This window comes from Priapulus caudatus, unplaced genomic scaffold (genome assembly GCF_000485595.1).
Source record: "Priapulus caudatus unplaced genomic scaffold, Priapulus_caudatus-5.0.1 Scaffold1541, whole genome shotgun sequence".
In the NCBI taxonomy this organism is placed as follows: Eukaryota; Metazoa; Priapulida; class Priapulimorpha; order Priapulimorphida; family Priapulidae; genus Priapulus; species Priapulus caudatus.
This window is the reverse complement of record NW_014578602.1, coordinates 18,823-30,399: the sequence shown is the minus strand read 5'-3', so window position 1 is coordinate 30,399 and position 11,577 is coordinate 18,823. Positions and strand designations below refer to the sequence as shown.

Below are 11,577 nucleotides of genomic sequence, written 5' to 3'. Positions count from 1 at the left end.
TCTGTGCCTCATGTGGGCACAATGTCGTTGTGTTTGGGAGCCCAGATTGAGACTACGAGTTGTAAAGCGAATGGCTCTTTGCTTCAGGTGGACGTTAGCAAAGCCGTGTCGGGGCCGGGCAGTGAGACGGTGCTCGCCAACTTCTTCAACAGCCTACTGACGAAGAAACAGGGTCCGGCGGGAGCCACGGGTAAGCTGGAGTAGATGGTCCAGGGGGGAAGGTGGGGGAGGGGGATGGAGATGGTCCCAGGAGAAAGGTAAATATAATAATTTTCGTGTGCCCACTGGGGCCATGATAAAAACATTGTTTGTTTGCCCTCACCCGACCGACCCGCCAAAAAGGGGCCGACTCAAAAGATTTTATTGATCTTTTCCATTCTTTTCTTTTTTTACAAATTGTATCACTGTACATTATATAAATCTGTAGGCAATACATTATATGTACCAAGAAAAACAAACATTCAACATAAAAGGTATCGCCACACAAGCACACCCGAGCATGTAGACACCATGCTGAATTTGTAAAAAGACCCCCATCAAAAAAAAGCCAACGTACCTACCCAAACCTTTCAGCCTGGGTCGGGTGAGGGCAAACAAATATTTTTTTAATTGTGGCCTGAGTGGGTATGAAGAGATTCACAGTTTTTACTGGCGGGTGCCGGCGCGTGCAGGCTCTCTTCTTAACACCGTTTCCACACTCTATCTCTTTTTGCTGAGTGCTAAGGGAGAAGGTGGGGGAGGGAGATGGAGATGGATCCTCGACAGAGAACAGAAGTGAGTTTTGTGACCGCTGCAGAGTTTGTAGTGGAGTCAGCGAGGTTACCATGGTGATGGAAAGCTAGTAGGTCACCACAGAGACGGGAAGCAAGCAGTTTACCGCCGCAGCGTCTTGTCTCCGTTTCAGAGCCGGGCGCGTCTGTCGAGTCGGATCAGCTGACACCGCAGGAGAGAAGGTCGGCCGTCCTCGCGTCAACCCCGAAAAAATCCTCCAACCAGTGAGGGAGAAATCTAGGACTACTACCCCCTGGACAACTACCTCCCTAGGACAACCCTAACCCTAACACTAGGGGGGTAGTTGTCTGGGTGGGAGTTGCCCTAGGGGGGTAATTGTCCGGGGGGTAATTGTCCGGGGGGTAGTCGTCCGGATACGGTGAGGGAGAAATCTGCAAGTAGAGTAGCGAGGAGGAGGAGGAGGAAGGAGGCGGAGAGACACTCGCCGCGCGAACCACCGGATGTCCGAACAACCGTGTCTCTCGGCCTTTGTCCTTGGGTCGACCTAGAGATCGGGAACGCATCTCGTGAAAGCTGCGCTTTCCCGTCGGAAGGGATCTGTGCTTCCCTGCTGGTGGGGTCATCGGGGTTGGGTTTTTTCGCTTGCGCTTTCCACTTAGGTTGCAGATTCGTACGGCGCAACTGTTTATTGTCTTTCGCCAAAGCTTTCCTGTCTAGGCACTGCGCTTTCTGTTGGAAGAGATTGGAGATGGAGAGATTGGGTTTTTTTCCCCGTGCTTACCTCTTAGGTTGCAGATTCATACGGCACAACTATTCAGTGTCTTTTGAATGCTTTTTGGATCACTGATGCTTTTTCTATCTCTTGGTAGCCCTGTTGTGGCAACAATTCTTAATCATGGGAATCGGAATTTGCAGCCGCCTAGCGAGGTTACGATGTGATCGTGGCACGAAATAGGTTTGGCTTGTGCGTACGAAGGTTTAACGATCATTGTAATAGGTAATCGCAGGACGGACAAGCTAATCATCGTGTCAAAACCCCGCTACAGCTCCTACTGAGTGGGAATAACGTGTTAAGTTTCAGCCGATGAAGGCAGTGCATCCCATTTACACAGACGCAAATGAAGTGATACTCTGATCCCATACTATTTATTCGGGTAAGCTGAGGTACTCTACTTGAAAATATATGTACGTAATGTAGTTCTCACATTAGGCTGCGTAGCTGAACAAGGTTCTGTGAACAGCATGTGTGGTGCATGCACGCGCGTTCGGAGCTATACATTCAGTAGCCACTGTGAAAGCCAGTTACTTTTTATAATTCTGTTAAAATAATGCATGCACAATTTTCCGTTCGGACGGCGTGCGTGCATTTTGTGCGTGACAGACTCAAGAACGTGTGATATTTACTGCACGATTTATGAGAAAATGTGTTGTGACGGCTGTGGTGTAAACTTTATAAAAATTGGTTAAAGCTGCATTAGTCTATTATTATTGTCAGGGATGGATCAATTTTTAGAGCGTGCTAAAAGAAACGTAAAAAACCATGTAGTTTCAGTCCAATCTTGTCATTTTTCTCTCTTAGTTTGGGGTCCAAAGTATAGATATTTTGCCTTATTAGTATTTAGCAAATTACAGTTCATAACTCAGAAATTTAATGAAGGTACAGTAAGGTTATAAGGTAGCTGAGGGCTTTTAATTAGTAAGGTATATTCAAGCTACGTGAGTAAAATTCTTAAGATTGACCGAAGCTATGAAATGGTTTTTAGGTGTTACCGTTGTGTGCTCAAAATATTTATCTCCCCTTGTTATCTAGTAGGTGCAAGGGTATAGAGTATATATTGGTTAGACTGCAAGTTACTTTATTGTAAATAATTATTAGCAATTGAAAAGGGTATTTTTTTGATTCGACGAAAGTATTTAAAAAAAGGAATGGCCTACTTTACGTGCAACGCATATAAATTCGGTCGCTATATTCGTACGCTTGTTATTTATTATGTAGCTTTATATACATATCGTGTTTGGTGGTCCTGCGCACATTCTGAAATTTACGATGCAGTGTTCGATGCACGCTTGGATGCAATCTCTTACCGCACAGTTGGTCACGTTTTGGCTCTGCACATGCGGACAGCTGTGGAAGGCGTGGCTGCCACTGCAGGCGCGGCCAACCCGCACAGATCTCACGAAGCAGTTTCTATTCTTCACGTAGGCCATGCACGTATGTTTACTCCGTGTAACCCTAGTCACGCAGCGTATGTACACGCAACAATTATATATATATATATATATATCTCGCTACATCCAACGCTTACACGAGCATCGACGCATGAAGTCCGGCGTATATATCGTCGATTTATTTACATTTATTGTGATAAGGAGGATTTTTCGGTACCGATTAAACACGATTAACCAGATTGTAAACGTGTTACATTCTCGGTCAGTAGTTGCTGCGCGTAATGATGCAGAGCGTACAATCGGTGCATTCTCAAGGAGGGCATAATCCAGATTCGCCATCTTTTTTTTTTGGTTCTCAACGTGTACATTGTGAAACCAGTGAATCGAATGATCCGCAACTTTCTTGCCGAAGAGTCTCGTGTTTCGACGCAATGTTAGCGTAAAGGCAGTTGTTCACGCTAAATAGTGCTTTTTCGATTGTCTCGTAATCATCATAGCATCGGTCTTTATGTATTCTGGGTCAGGAGACTCGCGTATAAAGTATTTTTTGTCGTTGCTATGCAGCAACACGAGAAAATACAGACAAGCATTACATCTTTATATGTTTATTGTTTTTGTTTTATTTATCGCAATTCCATATTTCCCCTGTATGCACGGCAACATTTTCAAAAGCGCACGACCGACATTGTTTTTACTATCGTTACGGCACGCTGAGCATAAAATTATCACCACAACAAAATTAACGTCAATGGTCATGAAGCGTCGCTTGGATCTGTGGCAATCCATTCTTCACTGGCCCACTCTGGCATCTTTGTTGAGTAACTCCAGTCTTTACCCTGCGCAATGTGAAACAGATACACTTATAATTCATGTGGCACACCTAACGAGTCGTCCATGGTGCATTATAATGTGGGGATGGTGCACGCTTATGACGGACGTTTAAATTCTCATTTAAAAAACGTTTTCAACATCAGACTGGGTGTTCCCAACTCTTTGCTTGCCTCCGTAGGGTACATACGAGCTGAAAATTCATTTTGTGAGATGCATATGTGAAGCAAAAGTTAGTCCCAATCAACACCAGAAGGGCTCTCAGCTAAAAATGAAAACGATCTGTACATGCGTGTGTGCGAGCATGTGTGTACAGGTGTGTGTGTACGTGTGTTCCTGCGTGATTTCTTGTGTGCGTGCATCTGTGCGTGTGTGCTTGCATCTGTGCGTGTGTGCTTGCATCTGTGCGTGTGTGCGTGCATCTGTGCATGCGTGCGTGCATCTGTGCATGCGTGCGTTCATCCATGCGTGCGTGCGTGCGTGCGTGATTGTGTGCGTGCATGTGTGCGTGCATGTGTGCGTGCATAGGTGAGTACGCGTCTCCGTATGTCCCGTACCTTGTAGCTGAGCGCGTGCAGGTACATGATGAGCATGTGCGTGCGTGCGTGTGCTTCCGTCCGTGCGTGTGTGTGTCTGTATACCTTGTAACTCAGCGCGTGCAGGTACATGATGAGCACCAGGTCGCGGTATGAGCATGTACATGCATGCGTGTATGCGTGCGTGTGCGTGCGTGAGTCAGTCCGTCCCGTACCTTGTAGCTGAGCGCATGTAGGTACATGATGAGCATGTGCGTGCGTGCGTGTGCGTGCTTCTGTCCGTGCGTGTCCGTGTCTGTATACCTTGTAGCTGAGCGCGTGCAGGTACATGACGAGCCCCAGGTCGCGGTACGAGCATGTACATGCATGCGTGTGCGTGCGTGCGTGCGCGTGCGTGCGTGCGTCCGTCCCTTACCTTGTAGCTGAGCGCGTGCAGGTACATGACCAGCTCGCTCGGCACCGGGTCGCGGTACGAGCGCCTGCACTCGTCACAGCCGTCGTCCGCCGGCGCCCCCGCCGCGTTGAACGCCGCCGGCGTCCGTGTGGCAGCGCCCTCTAGCATCGTCCTGATCGGTGCGCTCGCCGCAGCAGCGATGTACCGGTCGAGCGTCTGCCGCCAGTCACACCGGCTCGTGCCGCCGCTTGGGGCTCTGCGCGTGGGGGACGCGCCGGCGGCGGCTGGCGGGGACGGTGGTGGGGCTCTGCGCGTGGGGTACGCGCCAGCAGCCGTCGGTGATGGTGGCGGAGTCGTCGGCTTTTGGATCGCGCTGTGGTGCGCGGAATCACCAACGCTCGCCGCGGCGTTCGCAAGCACCTCGAGCCCAGGGGTTGCGACCTCTCCATCCAGGGTCGTGACCTCTCCACCAAGGGTCGCGACCTCGTTGTCCGGGTCAAGGTCGTCGGCAAACGCATCCCTGTCGTGTGCGATCAGCATGTCTCTGATGATCTGCGGAGTAGACGCGGAGTGGCGTGTGAAACAATAGAACGGTCGGTCGCCATCCAGCGCGCCATATGCGATGATGAAATTGCGCGATGCTAGCTGCCTACTCTACAAGTTAATAATCGCTAGAAAATCATTATCGCAATAACATGTTGTAAAAGAACACACGCGTGAAAAAAAATATCTAAAAACTAGTCTAGCCTGACTGGCCGTAAAACAATTCCCATGTAGGCACGGTTATCTCTCTCAGATCGTTAGGCCATCTGGCGCGCGAACAAAGGTACTGCCAATTTCCGACCACGCCCATCATTCCCAGGTGCCACCCCCAGGTCTTTACCTCGTCCTTGGTCTTGTCGTATTTGCCCCCGAGGCCTGCGTTCGGGCCCCACACGTCGCTGTTGTAGATGGGGTCGTTGATGATGGCGTGGCCAAGGAACTGCAGGTGCACTCGGATCTGGTGCGTCCTGCCTGTGCGCGGGGAGCCTGGTCACGAGGATAAAGCGAAAAAGAAATGATGAACGCATCTTCTATTTACAGTTGGCTGGAACTACCTAAAGTCGACGCTAATCACAGTCAAACCTGGACATGAAGGTCGCTCAATGGAAACCACAAAAATGTCCTTTATAGACAAGAGTCTGTTCCACATAGGTGGTTCGGCCATCAGGGGTAAATGCTGAAAGTGTCCTTTATAGTCAGGCATCTGTTCTATACTGTATACAGGTGTCTTCACTGTTATAACTGTCATTTAGGGGGTAATTCTGAGAGTGTCATTTATAGACGGCTGTATATTTTATAGAGGTGCCCACTAACATAGGTTTGTCTGCGACAGTCTACTATATAGTTTAGCTAGGTTAGCTTTATTCTGCAGCAAGCTGGCAGTGACAAGTCATTATCAGGAATGTCATAATATAGACTATGTTATAGAGTCTATAACATGACACTCCTCATATTATCTGTATCAGAAACACAGCCATTTGCATTCTGCATATTCGAGACACTCCACAGAGAAGGGTGATACTCCATTAGGAGTGTTCCCAACTTTAATGTCATTAATGATTAGGGTTATGTTATAGGTTAGGTTAGGGTTAGGGTTAGGGTTAGGGTTAGGATTATCAATCATTAATCATTAATCATTGATCATTAATGATATCAAAGTTGGGAACACTCCTAATGGAGCGTTAGCCACAGAGAAGCCTACTGCTACCTGCTAACACAGGTTTTATCATAGTGGGTGAACTTACATCTCACAACGCTCGTCTTTCCGTTGTAGCTCAGTCGTTCAAAGTCGGTCTGCGCCGTCTTTCCGGTCGGCTGCACCCAGAATATGCCAATCTTCTGAGAGATGCAATCCAACGGCTGGTCAACAGTAATGATCCCACTGCAGATAGAGCAACAACGACAGGGAGTGAACACACTGAACTAGTATTGATATTAGAAACCAATCGAGAAATGGGCCTGAAAGTTGTCTGACAATGCATTGACACTCACAAATATCGTAAACGGCTACATTTACTCATTAAATAAGTGAACCACGTGTGGACCAAGCTGTTTACCACTACACCATCTGGTGGTCAAAACTGATAACTTCAGTCAGCCCTGAGAAAGCCTCCTGATAGGAGGCGAAACGTCAGCAGTACGTTTTGAATCAACACCGCTGAGTAAAAATGAACCAAGATAGATGGATAAGTTTAGTCTGCAATAGAAACTCGTACGTTCGCGAGCTGCTAAATAACATTGTTATCTCAAATGGGCTGCGTCCGTGAAGAGCAAGACCCTTTGTTCGGGGAATCCCCCTCACGACTCACTCTGGGAATTTTCCCGCGACGCGACAGACGTAGGTCTTTTCCACATCCCTGTTCACGAGCTCCTTCGTCATCTGGTTGGCTCGCTGCCACTCCCTCGCGAATATGAGCACTCCAGACGTCAGCCGATCCAGTCTGTGAATCGCTACAAACAGCAAGACGACATTTGCAAGCATGTCGACTACAACTGCGAGGTTACCGCCTGGTGCCAACTACATGGCTGTGGAAGTTGAAGCGATCTTCCTAGACACGACGTTCGTCCGCAGACCTTGTCGTCTGGCAAGTACAGATTTTAGGAGAGACACATACAGAGAGAAGGGAGGAAAGAGATGGGAGAGACACAGAGAGGGAGGGAGAGACACAGTGAGGGAGGGAGAGAGAAGGGAGAGACAAAGTGAGGGAGGGAGAGAGAAGGGAGAGACACAGTGAGGGAGGGAGAGAGAAAGGAGAGACACAGTGAGGGAGGGAGTGAGAAGGGAGAGACAGGGAAGGAGGGGGAGATAACGATTCTCTCCGTGTGCGTGACTTACTTCGTAATTCTTTGAGTCCGTACTGTTTGCCCAGGATGAAAATGATAGAGTTGTGTCGATATCTGCCGCATGGGTGCACCTGAATAAAATAATGACGTAAACGCTGAAACATTCATGTTGCATAAATACCGTCCTTTTACTGCCACATGAAATAGTGTGCATTACTATATCGTGATCCTAATAACTGTCACGTCAGGGCACATTTATGTCAAAACAAGCCTCGCTACATGGTAGGTAACAAAATCAGCTGTTATAGATAGAAGCACTCACAGGAATTGAGGAAGGTTTGTCGATCACCAATAGATCGTCCGATAGATGCAGAATATCAATAGGGTCCATAGTAACGGCCAACTCATGCCTAGCAAATAAACAATAAGTGAGAGCCTCATATGCACACACATCTCCATAGGCACCATGCTATAATAATGACCTTGTTTGAATTGGTCAATGAATTGACGTTTTGCTTAACAGTCAAGCTTAATTTTAAATTCTCATATGAAGCTATGTTAATCAGCATTCATTTACCCAGCATTACATGCAGTTGTTTACAATTAACGGTAAAAAGGTGTCTCGTAGTACACACATTACAGAAGAAAAACTTGACAGGGTTACAAACAGAATCACATACCTATGTACTGTGTTGGATATAAGATCCTTATCTGTTAATAGATGATCCAATGTGGTTGGTTCTCCATTTATTAATATCGCTCCATTATTGATATTTCTTTCCTGCACCACACATGTAACAATGAAATAATAAAAAGTCAAATTAGAACAGCATTCCTCTTCTTCATAATAAACAATTTAGATATTAACAAATAATAAGGATTCAGTAGCTGAAACATTAAATACTTAAATATCGTATTGGAGATGACAATGTAATTCAATTAAAAGTTTGAAACAGAGTATATAAGCAGTTTTTCCTGGTTACAGCTGATGAACATAGTATGACAGCCATGTTCATTGTACAGTTGAATCATATAGACAGGGTCCATACAGATAAGTCAAGACAAAATTCAAGGAGTTTTCCCAGGACATTTCAAGGACAATTTTTACAATTTCAAGTACTAAAATTTTAGCCTAACTTCATAAAATTCAGTGTTTTCAGACTTAGCACTGCTTGAAAAGATACATTACATGGAATAGAGGACATGAAAACTTCTGATTCAGAAAAAAAACAGAGGTTAACGGTGAAAGGTATTCATTATGACGAGGTTAAGGAGATTAAAAACATGCACATCTTATAAACTTTAACTGCTATTTTTGATTTGCTTTTAATGCAATTTCTTATTTTATAAATTCCAGTAGTTTTGAGTACTTTTCCAGGGCAATAACAACTTTTCCAGGACAATTCTGGTATAAAACACAATATTTTAAAATTCAAGGCGTTTACAAGGAGTCGAATCAAATTCCAGGACATTGCCATGCCCGTGCGGACCATGTATACCTACATAACGTTCCGGTGTATATGACCGAAATTCTTTTGTCATCACATCATACAGCTTCTTGCCAACCCAACGGCCTTTTGCGTAAGTTGAAAATGTGAAATTGTATGGGTATACCTTTCGAAGACCTGTAAGTCAGTATCCATTTTATTACAGTCATATATATTCAGTATCAATTATATTGTAACTACAATACAACACAGTAATCATTATCATATTTGTAGCAGTGTATTTTTCTCACCCGAAATGCAATAGCAACATACCATTCTCAGTATAATATGAAGTTTCACTAAACTTTTCATCATCAAAAACACACTTTTTCTCTTTCTTCTCTATTTTCCTCTTTTTCGCTTCTTCCATGCGCTGTCTTCTGAGTTGCCTCTTACGTGCCTATGGAAAAGTAGATTGGATCTGTCAGTTCATACATTTAGTAATGATTTACTAAATTATACTAATAGTAATACTAATAGATCATAAACGTGAGGTAACTTTGATACCAGACTCTGTCAAACTATGGTATGGAATCAATGCTCTATTCATTGCCGTTGTTACACGACGATGTTCGAAGGGGTTTCTCTAGCGATTCTCTAAATACATTATCATATGTTCATCATATGATTATCATTATATACTAAAACTAAAGACGTCAATGTCATTTATATACGCGTGATTCAAATTTGGCTTTCGGCTCAGACCTTTTTAGAGATGGGTTCCACGTTTTTTAGCGGTGCGACATCTTCACGGGCGGCGCTATTGCTTTCTATGGACGTTACACCTATTTCCTGAAGCTGTGACTCTTCATAACTTCCTACGAGACCTACACAACTACTTCCTGAGGATGAACACATTTTCAGTGTCTGTGTCACTGTCAGTGGTACCTCTTTTTTGAAGTTACACAAATTCCGTCTCAAATTAGGCCGTAGGCCTATAAATATGTTTACGTAAGCAGATAAGCTTCTCACACTAACCATTCCTTTCAAGGAATGACAATTGGTAACAAGAATAGGGAATGTTTAGCAGTCTTATAGTATAATAAATCATGTCTAAGACTTCTTAGGCATGGAGGCATGGAGGCAGACATCTTGGTTGGTGGCACAATATAGTTACGGTTTAAAAAATAATATTAATAAATCTTAAGATAAAATGTATAATTGTATATTTCTTACATACCCTGTGGCTATATATGATTTATAACTGAATATTAAAATCAAATGCCGATATCTTCGTGAAATTGCTATTAACTACGCGCGAGACATCCGTTTTGTATCACTAACCCTACCGGTCTCATGGCTGCTGCCATGGGTTTTCTTGTTTTGTGTGGAATATTTAAACATTTAAACTTCTAGAAGTAGTAATGATGTCATTGTGTACCTCTATCAACTTGTGAAAAAAGGTTTGGATAGACTGGAATTAATTCATTTATATAATTTTGCAATTGCTCTTCAAGTAATTACCCGAAATCATCATTCAAATTGTGTTGGATTTGAAAATGTAATGCGGCTAAATGCCAAATTTGAATCAGGAAATGTAATGCACGCATAGTACTATCAAATACTGGTAGTTGTAGTATTTAAAATGTAGGAGTTACATATTATCATATGTCTACAAAGCCACCACAACACAGGTTTGGCAATAGATCAACCCTGGCAGATAGTGAAAACAGTTGTAAAGTTGGAATAGTGACAACACCCACATCATGTCTCATAAGCACAGGCATTTGAAGCGTTTCAATAAAATATAATGCTAACTAAATACGAAATCTATTTACTACCAAATTCTTAATGTTTCTATACTCTCTTTCACCTATTATTGCCGACAGTTTCCTGTAAATTCTGTCCAAATCCTATGTGCAACAAACACTGACTGCCGCCATTCTTCACGCAGCTGCAGTATTGCACACTTGCACTTATATATATAGCAGGTAGGAAAGCGGGATCGCAAAATTCGCTCGACGCTTGCTTGATTTCACACTTTCACAGCACGAATACACATCCAACAGCTGCCATCTTTGTTTCTATGTCAAGAACAGTCTTCACTTGTTATAAAAACATACTGTCTCTGTTCGTAACCGAGCTGTGTCACGCGAAATCACACAAAGACTGACGAAATTCTCGCGTTCGCTAACCTTGCCCAGTAATGTAAATGGCTGCAAGTACAGGGCTATATAGACTGGGACTCACTCCCACCTCGATTACCCATCGAGTGACTAAGCTAAGCCGAGAGGTGGGAGCGAGTGCCAGTCTATGGGCTATAGGCGGCGGGCAGGCGGCGCACTGCTTTCGAACTGCCGTACGAGCCTCGCCATTGGAACGTTGCAAAAACGTTGCGGCGCAAGAATGAGGTCACGAAGAGCGCCGGTAGGTGTTTCCTGATTCTGACAGCCATTTACATTACTGGGCAAGGTTCGCAAACGTGAGAATTTCGTCAGTCATTGTGTGATTTCGCGTGACACAGCTCGGTTACGAACAGAGACAGAATGTTTTTTATAACAAGTGAACACTGTTCTTGACATAGAAACAAAGATGGAAGCTGTTGGATGTGTATTTGTGCTGTGAAAGTGGGAAATCAAGCGAGCGTCAAGCGAATTTTGCGATC

General features: G+C 44.5%; 2 protein-coding genes and 1 long non-coding RNA gene across 3 annotated transcripts in view; 2 read left to right on the top strand and 1 right to left on the bottom strand.

The window, feature by feature from the left end:
* Positions 1-999, top strand: part of LOC106816940 (cytoplasmic dynein 1 light intermediate chain 2-like) — a 6,360-nt gene extending 5,361 nt beyond the window's left edge. The window contains exons 9-10 of the mRNA XM_014821589.1: positions 88-190; positions 905-999. Coding sequence (XP_014677075.1) covers positions 88-190; positions 905-999 — 198 coding nt within the window. The remainder of the gene's footprint in view (positions 1-87; positions 191-904) is intronic.
* Positions 821-10,063, bottom strand: LOC106816939 (RNA pseudouridylate synthase domain-containing protein 2-like). Its single transcript, XM_014821588.1, has 11 exons — positions 9,678-10,063; positions 9,246-9,372; positions 8,989-9,110; positions 8,166-8,266; positions 7,808-7,895; positions 7,538-7,616; positions 7,011-7,152; positions 6,447-6,583; positions 5,543-5,688; positions 4,681-5,211; positions 821-3,737 (listed from the first exon to the last, which is right to left on the bottom strand). The coding sequence occupies exons 1-11, from the start codon at positions 9,951-9,953 to the stop codon at positions 3,654-3,656; spliced, it is 1,833 nt and encodes a 610-aa protein (XP_014677074.1). The 5' UTR covers positions 9,954-10,063; the 3' UTR covers positions 821-3,653.
* A 197-nt stretch (positions 10,064-10,260) lies between these two features.
* Positions 10,261-11,577, top strand: part of LOC106816942 — a 19,962-nt gene continuing 18,645 nt past the window's right edge. Inside the window, exon 1 of the long non-coding RNA XR_001394962.1 lies at positions 10,261-10,375. This is a non-coding gene — a long non-coding RNA (uncharacterized LOC106816942). The remainder of the gene's footprint in view (positions 10,376-11,577) is intronic.

Excerpts from the sequence above, each read along its gene's own strand:
- LOC106816939 (XM_014821588.1), bottom strand. The coding sequence starts at position 9,953 with ATGGTTAGTGTGAGAAGCTTATCTGCTTACGTAAACATATTTATAGGC. Across the intron at positions 9,111-9,245 it reads TTCATATTATACTGAGAATG|GTCTTCGAAAGGTATACCCA; the intron begins GTATGTTGCTAT and ends ACTGACTTACAG. Across the intron at positions 6,584-7,010 it reads GTCGCGGGAAAATTCCCAGA|TGGGATCATTACTGTTGACC; the intron begins GTGAGTCGTGAG and ends CTCTATCTGCAG.